Source organism: Glossina fuscipes, unplaced genomic scaffold, assembly GCF_014805625.2.
Source record: "Glossina fuscipes isolate IAEA_lab_2018 unplaced genomic scaffold, Yale_Gfus_2 112, whole genome shotgun sequence".
Classification (NCBI taxonomy): domain Eukaryota; kingdom Metazoa; phylum Arthropoda; class Insecta; order Diptera; family Glossinidae; genus Glossina; species Glossina fuscipes.
Window position 1 is genome coordinate 3,932,049 of NW_023998455.1, and position 23,396 is coordinate 3,955,444.

Consider the following 23,396-nt stretch of genomic DNA (forward strand, 5'->3'; position numbering starts at 1 on the left):
CTTTCAGAAATTATGCACGAAATTCTATTTCTATTTATATTAATATTAGTTTTTTATTATTGTATTTAATTTGATAGAGAAATTATATTTAGGTTTTCTTTCGGTTTTTTTTTTCTTTGTTTTTTGTTTCTTTTTTTTTTTTTTTGCTTTTCTTAAAACATAAATTAAAGACACATTTATTGTTTTTTATTTACAAAAGGTTTTTTTTTTATAGATTAAAAATAATTTTATATTTATATAATTTTTTTTTTCTTTTATTGAGTTTTTCTTAGAGAAACTTTTTTTTTTTTTTTTGCTTAATTTATATTTATTTATACTAAGCTTTAATCTCACACAAAGAGTCAGCCCAGGACAAAAATGCGCGGTAATAAATCGAATCGAAGCGAATCACCGTCCTAGCCGTCGTTCTATTAGCGCTTTCGATTAAGAAGATATCAGAACAACAAGAATCGCATATATTCCCTAAGTTTGCATTTGAGAGACTTGTAGTTAAAAAAATGGTTTGATGATTAGATATTTTTCTTCCAAAAATTGATTTAATGCTGTGTTCGGAAGGGAAGACCAATATCAGAATCAAATATCAGAAATATATTTTTTATAAATTGATACCAAATTTCATATCATAAACGCCATTAATGCTTGAGCTGGATTCGGTTTTGTACGAAACAAAAAGTATTTCTTCTGATTTTTACAGTGAATGATTTTGTTGGGCAAAGAAGTTGGATTAGCATTTGTTTGCGAAATGAAATTTTTTGTGTTCAGGATATTGCCGAGACACTTTGGTGAGCATACCTAGTCTGAATGATATGTTTACAACCGGCATAAACAAGTGAAAGACGGCCGAGACGACCGTCAGCCTCTATCTCAAGGACAATAAAGGATCTTGCTGACGTTGTTGGGATTTCAAACCAGTTGAAAACATTTTAAAAAATATTCAGGCCCGAAATGTCTGGACATTAAAATGCGTTAAAACCTATGGAGAGTGATATCTGACTTCCAATCGGCCATGGAATGCATTATTACGAGAGATGAGACTTGGGTTTATGCGTACGACTCCCAAACTCCCGATCAAACGAATGGGTGTGAGCCAAAGCCGAAAAAGCAACGCCAAAGCCACTTAAAGAACGATTTCTTCGTTTATCGTGGTACTCTGCACTATGAATTCCTTCCTGATAACAAGGAGTACTGCATAAGTGTTCTACTTCGTTTGCATGGAACTTTTCGCAAAAAGAGGCCAGAATTGTGGATAGACAACTCTTTGCTTTTACGTGACAATAATACACAATGGACTTATTTCTTCGAGACCCGTTTGTTAGAAATTCAACACCTTTCCACAAGCGCCGTATTCACCTGATTTAGCTCCATGTAAGTTCTGGTTGGTTCCTGAACGCAAAAGATTACCTCAGGGACAAAGTTTCAACTCGCAGAAAGCTTTTACGGCCTTTTCCGGAAATTGACTATAGCATCTGTTTCGAGAATTGGACAAAAGCGTTGGCTTACTTGAGAGGAATCACTTTGAAGGCAACAGATAGAATAGATTTAAGACAAGCTTCTTCTTTCCGCAAAAGGTTTGTTTGTAAGTATTTCTATCAGGACGAAGGATCCACAAAGGGACCGTTATAAATAAGCTAGAAGTTTACATAGCAGCGTGCAGGCAGCTTCAGTATAATGAATGAAATGAGACGTAGTTTTATCTTTATTTTGTTTTGGAAGGCTCATAGATCCAATCACGGCTTACCAAATAATTACGGTGATAGGTTCATTTGAAAAGAGCTCCGTGCCGTAACTATCTATAGTATAATCCGCTGAAGAAAAGAAATCCGTTTCCTTTTCTCCAGCCTAAACTTCGAACATCGAAATGTGGCCAAAGTCCAATTTGCCCTGGGATATACTCTTTGAATTTTTCACATCTCTCTTACAATTATTGTAAATTCTTTTGCATTTCATTTGAAAAAATTTTCATTTTAATTCTTTTTACTCCAATGGGAAATCAATGAAAGAAACTTGGAAAATTTAAAAAATAAAAAGAAAATTAGAAGGAATAAAAAACTTAAGTAAAAGATAAGTAGTCTTGTAATACATAAAGAAAATAAATTCAAACATTATAGTCGGCCCAACTGGATCATTCCACGTCATTTCGCTTGCTGACGTTCAAAGTGAAGAACCGACCTTGTCATACAAACGTAAAATTGATGTTTTTTTTTTGTTAAGTTAAAATAAAAATCAATAAAAATATTTGCTTTCGTACGAAGGTTTGCATTCCATTAGAACCTTTTATTCGAAATATGTACCGACACAACATGGACATCAAACTACTGTTAGGTGGATCATATTTAATCGATTTTGATGCCATATAAAGGTTTATCTTCCGCAGGCAGCTTTTTAACGGGAGAGATGCGACAAACAGGTCGGCGCAGCTCAGATGTCAAATTACTCTTACGTGGACCAAATTTCGGCATAATAAGCTAACAAGTAAGAAAATTATATTTTCGTAATTGATCGAATCTTTTCTACCCATAACCAACTACAAAAATGGAAAAGAATTGAATTTTCATCCTCTACGAAATTGGGAGGACGCAGTTGATTTTTTCTATTTTCAGCACAAAAGTGGAAATTTGTGCAATGTATATAAACGAAGAACTGGGAAAGGTGGGAGAAGGTGTTCACAGTTTTTGTTGTGTAAGCCTGTGGGCGTTGCAGACGTAGCGTAGACGATATCTTTATTTTTCCGAACACGAGAGTGTCTTCCACAGATACTACACAGTTGGGTGGGCGGACAGATGGACAGACAAGCGGACGCTTATATTTCCGTCCGAATTAGAAACTGGGCAAGATGGTGTCTTTGAAGCTTCCTTCTCCGCGTATAGTGTTGTGTCGGCTTGGTCGATCTTTCCCACACAGCTTTGCTGCTCTTAAATTTTCGTAAGTTTATTTGCTTAAGTTAATTAGCAGTTTATGAGTAATAAGCCAATTATTATATTTGGAAAGCAGAGGTGTTCTCGGTTTACCTGTTACTGCAGGCGTGGCCTTGAATCAAGCGCTGCCAATTTCAACATCAACCTGTGTGCGAGGACTTCCAACGTTTCTGCCAAATTTACATTCGATAGCTTGATTTTAAGAATACATATATACTTTGTGGGGTCTCAGAAGCTACCTTCTCAGGCGTTGCAAGCTGTTTGACAAAATGAATATGTGACTCATTCTTCGGCGATGAGTAAAAAAATTAAACGGAGAAGGATAGCCATGCACCACGGACAACGATCGACTTACTACAACAGATAAATTAAGATACTATTGAAAAGAAAATGAGTTGTGCTCTGCTTATTGTACACAAGTAGAGCGGAAAGTTTCGATCATAATGTTAGCAATTGTGTGCCTAAATTTAATTTGGCCCGCCCACCGTAATCTACACAACACAAGAGCTGCTATTTTCGTTACCCGTTCGACGACTTACATCACGCCAAATCAAGCAATAATAACGCGAGTAAATACGCAGAGAATTTTATCCACAAGGGAGCGAACCACAAATTATATCAGAGCTCGGAACACTTGGTACTTAATATTAAAGAATTAAACTACAATACAATGTAAACGATACGATTAAGACTAAAACTTAACATACGTATGTCGTGTTCGCTTAGCCTTAAGGATAGTGTTTAAAAGTATAGCTATCCTTTGTCTTTACCCGGACCTACGCTAACGCCCAACAAATGTTCGCCGGCCATAGTTAGACCGGTCGGTTGATGAGCATAGTTGCGTATTTGATGCAATGAAATCAATTGATTCGGAAAGCTGTTGGAGGCGTTGTTCTGGTTGACATTTTTATTTTGAAAACTAATAGCATCGTACAGATAGGGCCGCTGGGCCATCGGATGATGGGAGAGAGTGTTTAAATGCGGTGGCATCGAGTTGATCGGTGTAAATGCTGAGTTGCTAGTGGTTTTTGTAATACTTGACGCGTCGTAAGGGCCCACCGTGGAAGGTGTGGAAACTGTAAAAAAAAAATCGCACAAAATTAAGAACAAAAATTCGAAACTCTGAATACCATATCCCATTTACCGATATCTTCACGTCCATTCTCATTCATACGATGATGACTCTGCATATCGTTGTGTTGATTGTTGGGACCACCTGGGCCGCCATTCTGATGACCGTAATCCATATGGGTTGGTTGTTGCGGTTGTTGCTGCTGGGATGGCTGCGTGGGAGGCTGCTGCTGTTGCTGTGCAGCTTGCTGTTGCTGATGGTGGTGTTGCTGCTGTTGTTGTTGCGCGGTATGATTTTGTTGGTGATGAGGATGATGTTGCGGTTGTTGATGCATGACATCTGTCAAATTGGCGGCCGAATCAGGGCTGACTTTCGGCCAATAGGAATTATCGGTGGGTGCTATAGAGACCGGTGGCAAGCTTAAATTATTACGATTATGTTGAGAGCCAGAGCCAGGCACTCCAACTCCCCCTCCCCCCGTCGCCGCTCCTCCTGTCGCGGTTGGACCATTGTTAGTATTCACATTCGCTCCCACGCCTACCTGAGTATTGCTAACTGTTGTCCCGTTAACCGTTCCGCTTGTATTTGTGGCCACTATGGGCGGTCGTTTATCTGTGCGTTCCGAATGTTTTTGCATATGCTTGGTCAGATATGTTTCCTGCGTATACGATTTGCCGCAATATTGACAAATATGTGTTTTTAGGTGTTTAGACTCCTTATGCTTGGGTATGTGATCCAGCAGCGATGGTTCATCGGAGAAGCATTTGTAGCAAGAGTTACATTTATACGGTTTATCGGTTTGATGACAACGTGAATGCGATTGTAGATTCGAAAGTTGCGAGAAGGCTTTCTGACAGCCAGGATGTCGACACTTGTACGGCTTGTCACCGGTATGAGTACGTATGTGCTGTTGCAGATGCGAGAGTTGGGTGAATTTGCGCTGACAAATCTCGCAACGGTATGGCTTGATGCCCAAATGTATGCGGGTATGTTGGGAAAGATATGACGAGTTAGCGAACGCTTTCGAACATTGAGTGCATTTGTACGGCTTCGCCTCGCGCATATGGATTTGCGTGTGCAATTGCAGATCTGCTTTTGAAGTGAAGATCTGTAACCGAAAGAGAATTATTAATTATTATGAAAAATAGAAAGGATCACGCCACAGTTTTGGTAACATTGTCTGCATAAGCGAAAAGAAAAATTTGATATTTTTAACTCGTTCGCATTGGGTAATACCTTTGAATCTTTAATATCCATCAAGTGATGGTGCGGCGAGGAGGTGGACGACGATATTCCATTATTCGAATTGTTATCGCTTTGTTGTTGCTGCTGTTGACGATGCTGTTGACGTGTTCCTCCATTATCCACACTATTGCTAGTGACAACAATATGTTGATTTGGATTGGGATAAATTCGTGATTTGCGTCCTCTCATATGAGAATTACTACCACTTGAGCTACTACCGCCAGAAGACGTTGGCATTGTAGAGCTTACTACGCCACTAGTCGAATCAGCCAATTTTGCCTCCAAACAAACAACAGAATTAGCCGAGCCTTTGCTCAATACCTCTAAATTATTCGAAACTGCGTTGCCATTAGTGCCCGATGTAGTTGATACAGCGTTGGTAGCTTGCAATTGATACTGGTGCTGATTAGATGGATGGTGCTGTTGTTGTTGTTGCTGTTGATGGGGTTGTAAAGGCTGATTGCTGTAACTTAACACCGACGTCCTTAAATCGGCCGTGTTCGAGAAAACACTTAATGGTCCCAGCGTTACTCGTTCATTGAGACTATTGCGCAACTGATCAATCGAACGATGAACAGCATGCGAATACTCGCCGCTAGCTGGCGGTATTTCACCAATCAATGGCGAGTTATGATGATAATCTAAACCTCCACCTATTGGTCGATACTCAATTAGACGACCTTCCATAATTTTTCCTTTATTTTGGATAGGAGTTCTTTGCAATATTAAACTTGTTTAAAAACGTAGAGCTTTCTTTGTGCGGATTTTTTTTTCTTCTTTCTTTTCTTTTGTTTGCTTTAATATCCTCACATTAAATAAATTTTTTAATGTTTAAGTTCATTATCATGTTTCGCAATTAAATTTATTTAAATGATGCGCTTTTTCTTTAATCGCCTTCAAAGTTTATTTTGTAAATAATACGTGGGAGTGGTTCTAGAAGGAAGCGAAAAAAGTTTCTCTTTTGCACGACAACTATTAATAAAAGTTTATGCTTCTAATAATCACTCTCAAGCGTTTATTAAAAAAGATATGTTATTTTGGCTCCGTCTCCAAATTAATGAACTCATTCTTACTATCTCTTATTTTCTTTAAATCGATAAAATTACAATTTAGTTGATTGACTTCATGCTCTTTGCGAATGCTGTCTCCCGTGTGCCCGTTTTATATGATTTTTCGAGAAACAATAAATAGGAAGATTGATGTGCTTTACCTCGATCTGAACGCGAAAAAACAGAGACGTGTATTATGCAATGGCCAACCGTAGATTACGTTTATCTTATGTTATCCCGCATTAAAGTAAGCTTTTCAACTTTAATTCATTTTATTTTAATTGTAATGCATCCAAGGTATCCTACATGTAATGTGTTCTACGGTTTTTTTATTTTAACCACTTTAGTCCGCTGATATGTTATCTTACTTGAACCTCCCTTATTATAATTGAAAGTCTTACTTTCTCTTTTCGCTGACTGCCCTTTCTCACCTTGTGCTACTTTGCTGCACTCCTTCCCTTCTTCTTGCAGAAAAGAAACGGCGGCTTTCGCTTTTTCCCCGCTATTGTTCCTTCCAATCCTACTCAACTCTCTACTTCTCTTCTGATCTCAATCGTTTCTATTGTATCCCTTCCTAGCCTATATCACTCTATCCTATCCGTTCGTATCCTAAATCGTTCTACACTATCGTTTCCCATGTTATCCACTCCCCTTCTATAACTTCCTGTCCGATACTTTCTATCATATTCCTAACCTATACCACTTATACTATACTAAGTGTTTCTAACCTATCCTTTCTTATCTTATTCATTCCTCTCCCATAACTTCTTGTCCTATACTTTCTATCCTATTCCCTCCTATCTCAGCACTCGCTGACCCTCGCCTTACCATCCTATCGCTTCACCGCTTATACTTCCCAATTTATACGCTCCTATTATATTCCTTCCCACTCTATAGTTTCCTATTTTTTCCCATTCTTACCCATCATCGTCCTAAGCCTTCTTATCCTACAATTTCTGTCTTGTCCCCTCCCACCCTAGCCTTTTTTATCCTATTCTATCCCTGGATATCCCGTCACCATGTGGTCCCTTCCTATTGCAACTTTTCCCATTCCAGCCTTTCTATCTTATTCCTTCGCAGCCTATACCTCCCCTCTCTGTTCATTCTTATCGTATTCGTCCTTAACCCATTTCTTCCTAACCTCTTTTATCTTATTCATTCCTGCCCTGTACCTTCCTAAGATTTTTATCGCCTTAGCTCTCATTCTAGTCTTTTCTTTCCTACACTATACCTCGCTACTCCGTCCGTTCGAAACCAATGCTTTCTATCCTATGCTTCCAATCTTACCCATTCTGATTCTATACCTTCCTATCATATCCTTTTCTTTGGTATCCTCTTGTCAGCTAGCACACCCCTTTCTATCCTGTCCCTACCTATCCCAAAACTTTCTATTCCAAGCCTTTCTATCCTAAGCCTTCCTACAGCTTCCTAGTCTATATCCTACTTTCCTATCCATTCATTTCCCAGCTTTTACAAGGTTATCCATCCTAACCTATCGATCTCCATGCCACCTCTTTGCATTTTCTCTTTCCCAATTCCACCCGATTCCATCGTACCCGGTCCTACAATATCTCATGTCATCCTACCCTAATAATCTTAGCTCATCCTATGTCATGCTGTTTTATACAATCGATGATATTTTTGTTTTTTTTTGTTTTTTTCTTAATTGTCCCACCTGATATTAACATATATATAGGATATTTTATATATTACATATGATATTTATGGTCTGGGATATTTATGGATGTTTTTGTGGACATTTCAAAAAGAAAGGAGAAACAGGCATATCCAAAAAAAAGAAAGTTGAGAATGAAAATAGAAAGTTGTCGTTTGTCTGCTACAAGAAGCACGTTGAGATAACCACGTTTTACAGCCTATTTGTGCAGCAATTTACAAACCAAAAAAAAAAAAAAAAAAAAAAAAACAAATAAAATTTATAGTCTGTCACATGGTGTCTCCTTCATAGGCATTAGATTTTATGCAATAAAGAGTAATACACCGAATTTCTATATTGCAATGACGGCATCAACCACAACAACAACAACAACAACAACCAAATACACTAAATCAAGGTCATTGCAATCATAACCTAGAAAAGTTTTTTTTTTTTCTTTTTTCTAATTCTAAATTCGTTTTTAGATATCAAAACAAATTCATAGACTCACACAACTAAACATTAAATATATTTACATATTTATATACAAGCATATGCGTACACATACAGCAACAAATGTGCACATGCACAATAGTCAACAGAACGAGTAAAAATGTTAAAAAAAAAAAAAAATCAAAAAAACGCAAATATACACGAACCATGTGTAAAGTGTGCATATAACTATAAAATCTACACTCGAATCTATAGAAAAGTATTTATTTTCTAAAAAAGAAAAAAAAGAAGAGAAATTAGAAAAAAAATAAAATATATATATATATATATATATATATATATATGTATCTGCATGGAAAAAATCCATCAAAAAATGAAGGTGAAAACCTGTCAGACTCGAACGGAATTGTTGAATAGCTACTAACAGCGCTGACTACTGTCTGGATGGTTGTCTAGCATATGAAGAGGAATAAATGGTGAAAATAAATAAATAAATAACAAAAAAAAAAAAAAAAAAAAAAAAAAATGTTCACATTTTCAACTAACGTAATGTAAAGGATTTTCTACTACTAATACAAAACACAAACATAAGAGCAAGCACAAATAGCTTTCACATAGCTGAAGGTTGAGAGGGCGTTATGTTCATTGTTTGCAAAAAAAAAAAATAAAAATGTTTTTTTCTTCCTTTCACATTTCAAACTAAAAACGCACAAGCACAAAAATCCCAACTAATCGATGTTTTTGAATTTCGCTTTAAACAAAAGTGTCAGCGGAACGTTTTTTAAGGGTGTTTAGAAAAAAGCGAGAAAAAAAAAAAATAAAACACAAAACAATGAGAAAAATTGAAAATATTCCCATCTTTCCCAGTCTATATATAGTGCGCGTAGGTTCGTTAGCAAAACTGGTGCAAACTGGTGTAAACGCCAAATGAACAAAAAAAAAAAAATTAAATCTCTAATAAAAGCATAAAAAGCATATAAATGCTAAGGGAGAGTAAAAAAGAAAGAAAAACAAAAAAAAAGTCGCTCGAGATCCGTGTTTTTGTTTTCTTCTAAAATGTATGCAAAGAATTCTCTAAAAATATTTTCTTTTGATTTAAAGCTAAAACTCGTAAATATATATGTAGCGCCATTAAAAAAAAAAGCAAGAAAAAAAAAATAGGGAGGGGGAAAAATAAAAAAAAACTTGAAACCAAGAACGAGACCGAAATGCAAAAGAACTTTAAAGCAAAGGACATAAAACATTTACATTGAACTAGAAATGTGAAAAGCGAACGGTGGTTGATAAGTTATACGCTTTTCCGCTTTTCTTATTCTTTCTTTTTTTTTTTATTTTTTTTTTTTTTTTTTTTTTTTTATTCTACATACATACTATTTGTATGCAACATGTTTTTATCATTTCAGTATGACTCGATATATATGTAGATTTACCCACAAATACATGCTTAGATTATTAAGCTATAACTGTTTCTTTTTTCATTGTTTGTTGTAATACTTGGCATCTTTAATTGAATTTTATTTTTATTTACATTAAAATCGAATAAATTAATCACAGCGATTTAATTAAATTTTATAATTAGGTTATATATATAATTTAAAATATTATTTGGCATTGGGAAGAGTCAATGACGAGAAAACTCTCCCATCTCATTCATCCGAAATTCATCCAATGGATTACATTTTGTTATTATATGTTACGGCTGTTAACAAATGCATAATACCGTCGCTAGTCGTTTAATGCTTGCAAGTATGAAGTTTAAAGATTGTATGTTAAAGTAATATACTCTTCCAGTACAACACTATAAATTGCATTAGTTACGTCCGCCTGCCTAGTCGAATACTACTCTTTGCTGAACACAAGGATAAGATTCTAAGTGACTTTACTCATATCCGCTATTGTTTGGTGAACGACAGTGTAAGATCCTAAATTGCCACTGTTCACGCTAGTCACCACTCTTTGATGGGACCCAGTGAAAAATTCTAACCTACATTAGTGATATTCACTCCTTTAGTCAGACGCTATGGATTGATGGACTTCAGTGCAAGATTCTAAATTGCATTAGTCATGTCTGCCTGCCCAGCCGAACGCCACTGTTCACGCTAGCACCACAAATTGCAACAGTCATAACACTTTGCTCGAACCCAGTGAAAATTTCTAAACTACATCAGTCACGTCCGTCGTTTCACTTGAAATGCACTCTTTGAAGGAACTCAGCCGAACCCTCCTTATCATCTTCATCTCCTCACGTAAAAAATTAGATCGCTGTAGAAAAAGAAATTTTTTTTTTTATTAGTTTCAATAATCCCCTAAATAGTCAGGAATTACAAAAAAAAAAAAACGGCCTATTGTGGGCGTGGCAACATTTTAAATAGTCCAAAAATTTGATTTTTCGAACAAAGTTGCGCAGGATCATAGGAAGACACTTGAAAGTTGAAATGCATTTTTCTCGCAACACTATTTTGGAAATGAGAATTCCGAGAATTTAACTTTTGTACCCAAATATACGACAATCGTATAAACATTCAAATTTTTAATACCTCGTATATGCTTCACGAGCTTGCTATAGAGATATGTAGAATATGTTATAAAAACAAATTAGAAAACATGAAAGTAAGCTCGCTATTATGTAATGGTGGTGGTGACGCAATTGCCTAACGCTTTCAGTTGCAATGGCGATAGATAACCGAGATTGCTTTTCTCATGAAATGATCGGCTTTTCAAGGAATAATACTAACTTAAACGGTTTTTCATAAGTTCCAAAAGTTATAGGAAAAAAGTAAAAAGAACTACAGTCCGTCGTGATTTGCGTTTCCTTCTAGGCGCTGCCCCCTTCGTTCAGTGATCAATTTAAAGAGCATTTGATAGGTACAATATAATAGATGATTGCATATATTTTGGTCATTTTTCCTACTTGAGAAAGGCACTCATTGGGAAAAACTGCTACAAACAAAATATTTTCTATAATTTTCTTAATTCTTTTTTCATTGCTCTGGCAAGATGACGATATCCGGTGGAAGTAACGATATTGGCTTCGCAGCGATCGTCATCGCTGCATCAATCATCGAAACATTTTCGGGCTTCTTCAGCGTTTCGAAACCGCCTGTCGCCCAAGCCATGATACCTTGACCTGAAGATGTGATCTCTGGTGAGTATGTTGGATGCAGCGGAACTTTCCATTCGAGCTGCAACAGTGTATCGTTGACAAATCTTGCAATGTTTGGCCGAGCATTATGCGAGCATTCAAGAGGATGACTTTGCGTCTGTTAGCCAATGCTGGTCTTTTTTGCAACAACACATCGTTCAATTTGTTCGACTGACGTCAACAGACATCTGCATTGACAGTTTCGTTCGCTTTCAGCAGCTCATACGCACGCTACACCTTACTGATTCCATCATGATCCCACCAGAGCAAAACTGGTGGCCATAAATATTTCGCTTCGATGTCGTTGTGGATGACTCTCCTAGACTAAGTCGTGATATTTTACGCTTAAGATTATCGTAATAAATTCACTTTTCATCGCCAGAGGAATTTTTTCTTTTTCTTGCCTGCAAAGCAATTGAAACACTGCGGAAAACTCTTTGCGAATTTGAGCTTGGTTTTCGTAGAAAAAGTCCTCCAATGCATTGACTTTAAAAGGTTTTGGTCCTCCAGGCCGTTCTTTGCCATTGTCCTCAAATCGTCACCTTGAGAGCGTCAATTGGGATATGACGGAGCAGCGTCACCGTGAACTCCTAAAGGTGTTTGATGTGCTTCGGTAGTACAACAAAAGTAATGCTATTGTGACTGTTCCATGATTATCGTCTATGTACGCTGAATAACTCGATGATACTAAATGGAAAACTTTTATTTTATGTAGGTAAAGGCGAAAATCAACGAATTCATCATCTTCATCAGTAGAGTTTACTGATCAAAATATATGCAAGCACCTAATATATATGTATATAGTAATGTACATATGTACAAAACAGTTCTTGAAACCTTTTGGGCACTTATGGTTATGCCAAAGAATTGCTTACTTTCGCTCGAGATCTAATTGATAGGTTCTCAATGGAAACTCTTAACGGTTAAAGCGCAATGAGCTGCCGTCAATATTTTGGCACATTTTATAGCTTTAGAGGAATTTATTGGGTGCGAGACAAATATTGGACTGCTTATTAACAAAAGTGCCCTTCGATTGTGTTCGTTCAATGAGAAGCGAGAGATTAAGAAAAACGCATCCGTCGCGTAATTAGCTTAACGGTACGGTTGGTCCGTAAATACGCAACTTCTACAGACACTCCTACTAGATATCAAAATTCAATAAAATTTTTAATTTAATTTTATTAAATAAACAAAAAAAGAAATTCTCGTTTTTTTTTGCTTTCTTAAATTATTAAATGATTATTACTCTGTAATAAACACAAGTTCTTGCACATTTCTTGCTGCACGATTTTTGAGAATCGTAATCTAACGCTCGGTATATAAATACTTGTCGATAGGATCAAAAAGTATCGACGATGTATTAGTCAAACACCTCATAGGAAATCAATGATGAAGTGTTTAAATTATTATCATTATTACTATTTTTATTATTATTATTATTATTTAGATGATCAATTGTTTAGGCCTTTTTTATTGGTTTATTTATGCAAGTAAAGCGACGGTCGGGAAGGATTATGAATAAAAGAGGAAGAAATCGTGCAATGTTCATGTTCAGGTCGCTTAATTGCATTCAGCACTTATTAGAAGCCTTTCGGCAACAGATGGAAGATTTAGTAATGAAAACAAATGAAAACACTACAGTGGGACACAGCCCGACATTAAATAAATACCTTGCGCTACTTCGTTTAATACAGTTAATCATATTAGAACTTTTCGAAATAAGGCTTTAAATAAAATGAAAAAAAAAATTAATCCGCCTGAATAGCCGAAGGCGAGGAATCTCGACTAGCAAGTCAATGGTCGTGGGTTCGAATCTCAAGTGCGATAGAGTTTTTAATAAAAGCCGATAGCCTTAGATGCTAGTGCTTTTAAGAGTTTAGTCTTAGAATTTATTTCTCTGGCGAAATTAATAATGGTCGAAACGAAATGATGCCATACGAACCATTTGTTTCAATAATGTCTGTCAAAACTTTGCAAGATACAAGGCAAACAAAGGGACAGATAAGCTTAGATCGATTACGAAAGGATTTATGAATCAGAATCGATCGTTATAATAAAACGTGGGTGCCTATTTTAAGTCCTTTTGGTTGTTGCATACATCCGCGCAAATTTAATATACCAGTGTAAGGCATAAAAAAATATTTATGAAAATTAAGCCGAAGAAAGAACTAGCGTTCCGTGTAAAATCTTATCTTATAAAAATCGATCGATTTTGAAATATGATTGCAGGATCTATAAAGCTTGGCTTAAATTTCAGTAAAATGTGATATTGTCTTAAACTGGGTTTACCTCCCATCCAATCCATTATCCATGGGTTGGAATAAAGCTAAGTAGCAAAGTACTCAAGTACTCAAGAAATTCTATTGACGTTCAAATATCAACATACATCCCTAAGCTATATCTGTGTAACTCCATTATTCCAACTGATCTGATGTAAGTTACGCAAGCATTACACTTCTTCAATTCAGTTGGGTTACTCTTATATAAGAGACGGCCACGCTGTCCAATGTTTTCAACATTTTGACATATGAAAGGTTTGATGAAAATTATAAAAGCACGATTTGTCCAAGGCTCTCGCAAAGAGGAGGACAAATCCCACTATCCCCCAATATCAATATAATGACGAGCCCCTTTACTCGTCGACTTTTCAATGAAGTGCGCTTCAAGTGAGTTTTTCTCAGAATTTCACCCTTAAAACTACTTATGCTTTGGACTAAAGAGCACTAGCTTAAGGAATACATGGATATGGAGAGAGAATCTTTTTGCATTCAAGATATCTCATGTGTTTCAAACGACCTGACGTTGATGGTTTTCAGTAGATTTAAGATCTTAAAAAAACCTTTCAATCTCTACCTTATTTATGCCTTCGAGTAGGGAGCAATATCTTAAGGAGCACATGGACGCAGAGAACCTTTTTGTGTTCAAGGTATCTCGCGCAAGTTCAATGAAGTTCAGAAGACTTGAGGCTGAAGACTTTCAGTAAAGTTTCCTCGCAAGTTTCAAGCTCCAAACTCCTTATAACTTTGCGAGAGCACTTAGCACACCTTTGGCAACATCTGTAGAGCGAAAACTCTTTCATATCCAACACACCTTCGTCTGTAAGCTAAATATTCTCATAACTACTAGACTAGAGTTAGATGAAAATAGTATTTCATAGCACGAGTTATTCTTAAAAAAAGTTTATTTAATTTTCAATACTTAGATCTTTTAAATTTCAAATGCATTTTTGAGACTTCAAAACACTTATCGCGCCATGCTGGATAACTAAAAATAATTCTCTACAAATGAATCGCATATCTTTTAATCTACTCCCTCTCCTTTATATTGTTTAAGGAATATCTGTCAATTAGACAGATGCCAAGATAATGTAGACGAGTTTTCCAATTTGCTTTTCACTTTCAAATCTTATTTGATTGTTCATTCAGTTAATCGCAGTATTAACGCAAATAATTTTCTCACAATTGATTTCAACAAAGGGGAAACATTGATATACAAAAAAAAAAAAAACTTTGCTTTTTAACACCTTAAGAGTAAATACGATCGAAACAGGTCTTCCCAAAAGAAAGCCGCGTCTTTTTTCGGAAGATTTCATCCGCATCCTCCGTAATGGATGCGATAAATTAATTGATGATCAAACGAAAATTATAAAATTACAGTGAGAATCACTAAACGTTGTTGTTGTTGTTGCACCAAGTTTCTCTCTTTTCCGCCTTTTATTCCTTGTTCAATTCATATTTACATATATATGACTTTTGCTTACTCGCTGTTTGATCGAAGTGAATAGATTTTTTCAACCAAACGGAGAAATGACAAACAGTTTGTTATTAGATGACTTGATTTGTTTTCTTCCTTTTTTTTCTTCGCAACTCAATAAAGAAGAAGTGTATGCGGCATAATACAGTAGAATGTTAAGCTTGTAAAGTACAATGGATAGAATTTTGTACCTAACACTAAAGGATGAGCAAGGGAGAGAGAGAGAGAGAGAGAGAGAGAGACCACATTCGTTTTGTGAAAACGTTTGCGGGAGGAAATTTCGGAGCTCTCATAAAGTATGTAGATAGATATTCTTTCTCAGGATGAAAGTTTAAATCGATTGAAGCATGTCCATCCCACCATCTGTTGTAAACATGCTACTGATCGCGAGAATGAAGCTATTGACCTGAAATTTGCCAGAAATATTGCGAAGAACTAGACGCAGATTAGCATTGAAAATGGGCCAAATCGATCGAAGGACACGCCTACATTACTACGTGAAGTGATAATACCTCTGTTTTTCGAAAGTTATTCCTTAAAGTTCGTTTTCTGCCCATTACTTATGAGCCACTGCGGATAAATCTACAAAAACTTGAAGGTATATTGTAAGGACGATGTTGTAGCTGGCTACGCCTACTTCATTTTATAATGTGTCCAAGGCGTCGAAACTAAAGTATAGAAATTCTTGGCCAGTTTCAAAATCGACATATACTTAAACACGTTCACCTATTCCTCTGTCCATCTGTCCCTCTGCCCAACTGGGTAGTATATGTATTTTCCTGTTTGCAAAAATACAGATGTCGCCCACGAATTTGCAAGAAAATTTGAGTGTGACCCTAAACCCAAGTATATATCCGTCGGTATGTCTGTGTGATCTCTAAATGCAGCAATCGTCGTCGATTTGACGCAAAAATTGGAATATCCTACTTGTTGATATTGAAACTGATCGAAATCGTTCGAAGGACACGATCATACATACGTGGTCAACATATAACTTAAGAATACAAAAAAAATCTTGGCTTCCTCCTGGTTACTTATAATCCACAATAGAAATAACGATTAAAACTTATATTTAGAAGAAATCGGATTTTGTCCATTATCTCTGTTGTTCCATGTGATAAGTACCTGCCGGCAAGGCGAAGAAGTGAAAGCCGTCGCAGATGAAGTATTTTGAACAGTTGTGGCATCGCTGACTTTGGGCGAAGTTGCACTTTTTTTCTTTATTTCTTCAATGTAACGAATCGCTCAGGGTATGTCCCCTATTCGTGTAACACGGTGACTGTCAGAAAACAGAGAGACGAAATAGAAAGAAATAGAGAAGCCTGGTGGGTATATACCGACTCCCGATCGACGAAGCTACGAACTAAGAAAACTATACCGCACTCGAGATTTGGACTCGCAACCACTGATATAATCATCAGCCATTCTTACCTACGGGACTACCCAGGCGACCTATGAAGAACTTATGGGTGAAGTACTACAAACTTATCAATTAATCGGTTAAGTTATTCGAATAAAAAGTTAACTTTTAACACAAAACCTGTAAGAGAAACACCTTTCTTGGTTCGTAGCACCTTAACATTCCAAACGGTAATTAAATTCTTGTTTTCTCTTTTCGACGCCAGCTATTTTAATAAAGATATAACTTTTACGAGATAAGCACGAAGAGGAAGAAAATTCCTGATCCACAGCACCTTAACATTGAAAAGATTATAATTTTCGTTGTTTTAAAAAAAAAACAAACTCTTTGCAGGATAGATAGGTATCTTGAAATTCTATTAATTGAAAGAGTTTCGAAAGAATTTTCGAACAACTTTTGCACAATTATCCGCACATTTGTTATAACACTAAAGGGACAGAGTCGGATGGAGAGAGAGAGAGAGAGAGAGATCGATACAGATAGATAGATAGAGAAAGAGAGAGAGAGAGAGAGAGAGAGAGAGAGAGAGAGAGCTGGATAGAGAATTAGACTTTAAATAAACACAGAATTAAACACTTACACTGGCTTCCATATAATAATTGTGACCCATAATGTTGGAATTATTTTCGTTTCAATCAATTTTCTTAAGCAAATGAGGCTTCTTTTTTTTTCAAATGATTTTCAATGCAATGCAAAAAATGTTCATTTTCTTTTTATTAAAGAAATCATTTATCGCACAATTATATATAAAAGAATTTTCTTTTTCTTTTTATTTTTTTTTTTTTCCTTCTAATTATTGCGCAACTGAATAGAATTTGATTAATATCACAAACACAACTGAGACAAAACTATTAATTTATGTATGTGTTTGTGGCCGAGCATGTATGCAAATTGAACTGAAAAGAAGAAGCGAATAAAAAAAAGAAGATACAAAAAAAAAACAAAAAATCAAAATAAAACGGAAATAAATAAATAAGTGGTTTACCTCACACGCTTATTAACACACACACACACACACACACACACACACACAAACGCTCGCACAAGAACCCCTATGTAAATATTGTATATATGCATACACACACAAACGCACATTTATAAGCTTACGTTTATAACACATGCCCGTTATGGCAAAATGCGAGAAATGAAAAAAAAAAAAACAAAATTAAAACATTAAATATATGAAAAATCTATAACAAAATGCGAATAATTTTTATTTTAATTTTTAATTTAATTTTTTTAATTTTTATTTTTATTATTATTTTTTATTTTTGCAAAACTCAAACCTTAGCTAATAAGCGATGAATTGATGGGTTATCAAGCGCCCGCAAATGGCATGCGAACACAAAAACATACCCATGCAGTTACACGAACATACATCTACTTACATGCATACATATATACATATATACATACATACATACATACATATATAGTTCATATTAAATGCTTTCAATGTAAACAAATCTCATGCTTTTCAATGATATGTATGCATGTATGTATGCGCGAGTACGCTTACGCGAATGGTGTGAAGTCAAAGGATGTTAGATGTTAGAGTTATTTATACATACACATACATGCATGCATGCATGCATGCATGCATATGAAAGGTGTGTGCTTTCTGCGTGTGTGTGTGTGTGTGTGTGTGTTACGCAATTAAACAATTACATAAACATTTAGCGAAACTAAAGGTTTGAAGAGTTTGATGATTATATGCATTTGAGTGCATGCTTATGTTAGCATGTATGTTTTGTGTGTAAATTATGCAATTGTTCAACCAAGCAAAGGCAATTAATGACACCGCCAACCGACCAACTAGTTAACCCTGCCCACATTCTAGGCTCAAACACATAGATTAAAATAATCCCTACCAACATACACATCAAACTCATATTATTTCATATACAAACTTCCCCCATTCTACTGCTTAGTATTGCTACTACTACTACTACTACTACTAGTACTAGTACTATTGGCTATAGAAGACCGCGACTCAAACTAACATTTATGCGGGCACAATACATGTTTCTACTTTTGCACCTACTTTGCTCAAACTTATTTTGAAATTTCTTCTTCTTTTTTTTTTTTTAAACTTGGCATAAAAAAAGTGACGGTACTTTGATATGCTTATTGCGTTTGTAACGAGCAAATAAACTTGACCTACAACTATCAAGCAAACTTATCCTCAAGCGCAATATCATTGTTAGTTTCGGCCATGGTTGTTACGCTTAGCTTTTGCTAAACCATTTTCTTGTCTGTCCGTACAGTCCTTTCTTTCTTTCTTCGTCCATCGTTGCATATCTTTAGGCTTTACTGAGTTTCCCCTTAGCAGCTGGCGCTTTAGTTTATTTATCTTAAATTGAGCATGATTTATCGCTTTCATCTGTCCATATGTCCATTTGGGCTTTTTTATATAACCGTCGCTGAAGAGATCTGACATTTTTTTTTTTTTTTTTTTTTTAATAACCAATCAATTAAGTTAGAGGATTATACGTGTAACACGGCCGCCGTCAGAACAAAGCAGCAAATAGAAAGAGAGAAAGACATTGAGGGAATGACACGGTGTGCTATAACTTTTGACAGTTTTAGCTAAATATTATCTTCTATCTGTTCGCAGGTATCCTCCTGACAATTGTTCCGTACGCTCGAGCCTTAAGAGTAATACCGAAAAGGTACAATCTCTTCCGTGCTTTCTACATTGCAGCAGACAACTAAATACATTGCGGATTTCCGTCCGTTCTTGCGGCCATTCGGGTGCTTTTAATGCACTGCCAGACACACCACAAACATACCGCGTATTCGTTAATTAAGTTATGCAATAAATGGGCTCTACTCAACATCTAGTGAATTAACTGCTGTTGATTTGCTGACTTCTAAACGAAGAAAAAGAAATCCTTAGGGATAAAACGTCTTATATTTTTTTTTATTTTTTTTTTTGAATATCGCGGACGCAATCACGCAGATGGTAACTCTTATGCGTGTTATACAGAGATGGCCAGAAAAAATGGGAAGGCAGTGATAGTAGCTTAGTGGGTATGTGCCCAATCAGGAAATGTTATGTCTTTACCGACTAACCCTTCACTCTATAGCAATATAAGTGTGGGTAAATCAAATCGAGATTTGAATTAGCGAAACGTTGACTTGGCAGTCGTAACACTTGTCTGCTCGGCTAAGGGGCAACAGCCCTTTAGGCAAGCCGACATTCGGACCAACTCGCTTGCGCCTACAGGAAGTTAAAGGTATCGATTGAATTATGTAGCAATCAGTAGAGATAATATATCAGGGCTAGAAGCTTTGGCGAGTGAAATAAATCGCGTAGATTGTGGTGCAGTCTGTCCAAAACAGGATATAATATAATTGTCTGTGTGTGTGTGTGTGTGAGTGTGTATGTATTTTAGCTTGGGCTTGGGTGGCATCTGATCTCCTAGTCTCCGCGTTCTACCTTATATTTGAAAAATATTTTTTCGTCCAGACTAACGGCTTTAGCTAATTTCGGAATAGTGTGACAAGGAGCTTCAAGCTTGGCAAGGCAAAAAGCAACTGTGGCGGCTCGCGGTGATAAGTGCCGAGGGCTTATATATTCTCATAAGTTTCGTATTTTCTCTTTCCTTTTTTTAGGGTGACTTTCAAGGAATGTGACCTCTCACGCGTAATACGGGGAAAGAAAGCGGAAGCGACATAAGTAGTGAAGCGCGGTTATAACCACGAGGGTAGAAGGAAATTATATGCATTAGAATATATTCGATTCAAAAATGGAAACATCCCGAACGGTGGAAGAGATTCGAAGGTAGATTGTCCGTGGCGGCCAAGTGGAATCAAAGAACAATTAGTCGTGATAGAGCTGTGGGCAACTGCAGGACTTGTGGTTAGAAACGCCGAGAAAGCGTTTAAATGAGGTGAGAAATGTAATAAGGAACTTTTCCCGAATGCTAATGCGTACCGGAATCTAGTGCCCAATCTTATTAAATTAGGATTGATGAGTGGTTACGGCTGCAGTAAATAACGCTTACCGTTTGGGAAAACAGCTCTTAGCTTGCGTTCGGCCCATATCTCTCTCTCCACATTTTTTCCAACAAAAAAAGGAAAACTATTTTTAAAATCGCTTAGAAGAGATTTTCGGAACATTTCGGAAATTTCGGGGCATAAGAGACAAAATGGATTAGAGTCTCTCGCATTGGCAAGTGCTTTAGTCATCACTGTATCGTGCTCATTGATACATAGCTTAGACATTACGTTTAATAATTTCACATTGCATCGGGCAATCTTACGGAATTTCGTATCACTGGTTTCGTCCAGAACTTTTTCATCTATCGAAAAAGCAAAAAGAAACCTTTTTTTTTGCATAAGTCATTGTTTAGGCTTTGGAAAGAGGAAAACATCAAATACACTCGCCTAGGGTGAAAACAATAATCGACTTTTTTGCCACAGAGACGATGTTTGGAGGGAAGGAACTACCTTGTTCTTCATGCGCAGCAAACGGGTCCTTACGACTTGTGTATAAATACACGATCGTATCTTTCAGGCTTACATTTTCCATCTTCTAAATATAATTGTCTTGACCTCTTTCTACACTTATGTGTAATCCTATGGGTAATAGACGATTTAAACGTAAATCATTGTATATGATATTTTATGACTACAACATAACCAGGCTTAAATCACACTCGTGTGTATAGCTCGCAAAATAGCTTTTTTTCTTAACATTTTCCCTTCATTTTATTGACAAGAAACCATACATTTTGCTTAACCGATACAAATTTGTAGGCGCATATAAAGGGAACTTACAATTCGCCTAAAAGTGTGCTTTTAATTTTTTTTGTTTTTTTTTTTATATATATACATTTGTAATATTATGATGTTAGTACATAGAAATTATGCGTCATGTTATGTATGGCATTTATATGTAACAATGTTTTATATGCAAAATAAATAAACATAAACACAAAAACAAAAACATTAAACCATTTTTATATTATTAAAAGAAAAAAATTTTCATATAATAGAATGCAAAAAAAAAAAAAAAAAAAAAAACATAAAAATGATTAATTTATAAAAAAAAAGAAAAATAAAATAATAACAAAAAATTGTAATGTTGGGCCAGAGAAGAGTGCATACTGACGGCTTTGTTTTTATTTGAGCTAATTAACATTTAGTGGTTAATATTTCATTTTTTTGTTTTCTTTCGCTCAATAATAATTATTAATCAGAAAGCGTTTTTTTCCCACAATAACTTTTAAAATCCTTTTTTGTTTCTCAAATAATATTTTGTTTTTTTATTACGCACTTTTCCTTTGAACTTTTCACTTATCGTTAATAATTTCATTTAATATTTATGTTATTTTTTATATTTTATTTTTTTCTCATCTTTCTCTCCCTCTCTCTCTTTCTCTATATCTCTCTCTCACTCTCTCTTTCTCTCTGTCTCTCTGTCACTCTTTCTCTTTCTGTCGCCTTGTTAGAATAAGTGTTGTTACTAATAATACAATTAGTGTTCGTTAACACATTAATTTTTCATTATTATTAATTAAAAGTGTGTTTATTCTTCTCTAACTTTTATTATAATTTATTTATTTTATTATTTTTTTTTTTGCTTTCCTTTTCTTTTTTTTTTTTTTGTTTGCAAATTTTTCTGTAGTTTTAATAAAATTTTATCTACACACAAAATGAGGTTTTGTTGTTTTCACAGCGCTTGTCTTTGATTTACTGATCGGTTAGGTTTAAAAAATTGCAATAATTACTTCGGACAACACAGCCCAAACAACAAAAGGCCGCTAGTCCTGTGTGCCCTAAAGCAAAGCATGACATTAGCATAATATGCGCCGTATAAAAAAGAAGAGTGTGTGTATGTTTGGTTGTTTTCTTCTTTTTTTTTTTTTTTTTTTTTTTTTTTGGTAATATTATCCTTTTTTTTAATATGCACAAGCGTATGTGTAAATATGTTTGCATTCAATGAATTTGTTCTCATTATTATTATTGTTGTTGTTGTTGTTTTTGTTGTCTTTTAGTCCAAACTTAACTCAAAGTCCTCTTAGTTCCTCATTGATTAAACTCTTATATGACTTAGAGTATCTCTTTCTTTCTATTTCTCTCACTCTCACGCTCACTCCCATTCTCTATCTTTATCTTTCTCCTTCTCTCTTCAGGTCTCATCCTACCTGTTTTACTGAATAAGCCCTGAGAGATGTGCGTCTCTGTTGGATAATAATACATACGCACAAATTAACGGATTATAAGTACGCTTAATATTGTATGCTATTGTTGTTGTATTTTAAAATTTTTTCACACACTATATTATATTACCTATAAAACGGTGCTGATTTTATTCTATAGCTTGGGTGGGCCATTATTTTCACTCTAACCAAGTGTTTAATTTAATTATATTTGAGTGTCAAATGCCTACGCACATCCACACCAACATCTAACTGTACATAGTTTGACGACAAGCGTTATTTCTTTCTTAAAGATAAGCTACAGCTGAAGTCACTTTTAAAACAAATTGATGAGATTGATTATGTGATTATATTCCACGCACGACTAAACTTCTTTCATACATTTTTGTCTCGCCCTGAAGCGATTTAAATATCTTTTGTATTACAAGTCAGAGAAATTGGGTGAGAAAAGATTTCAGAAATCCGATGCATGTAATGTTATCGTGTACAAAAGAAGACGAACTATAAGAAGTTAATATATTTT

General features: G+C 35.5%; 1 protein-coding gene across 2 annotated transcripts in view; it reads right to left on the bottom strand.

The window, feature by feature from the left end:
• Positions 1-2,057: 2,057 nt before the first annotated feature.
• LOC119639099 (zinc finger protein rotund) overlaps positions 2,058-23,396 on the bottom strand; it is a 128,922-nt gene continuing 107,583 nt past the window's right edge. For both annotated transcript variants that reach the window (XM_038036297.1, XM_038036298.1), the window contains exons 7-8: positions 4,060-5,095; positions 2,058-3,991 (exon numbers count right to left, since the gene is read on the bottom strand). In XM_038036297.1, the coding sequence (XP_037892225.1) occupies positions 3,669-3,991; positions 4,060-5,095 (1,359 nt within the window). In that variant the 3' untranslated portion in view covers positions 2,058-3,668. The remainder of the gene's footprint in view (positions 3,992-4,059; positions 5,096-23,396) is intronic.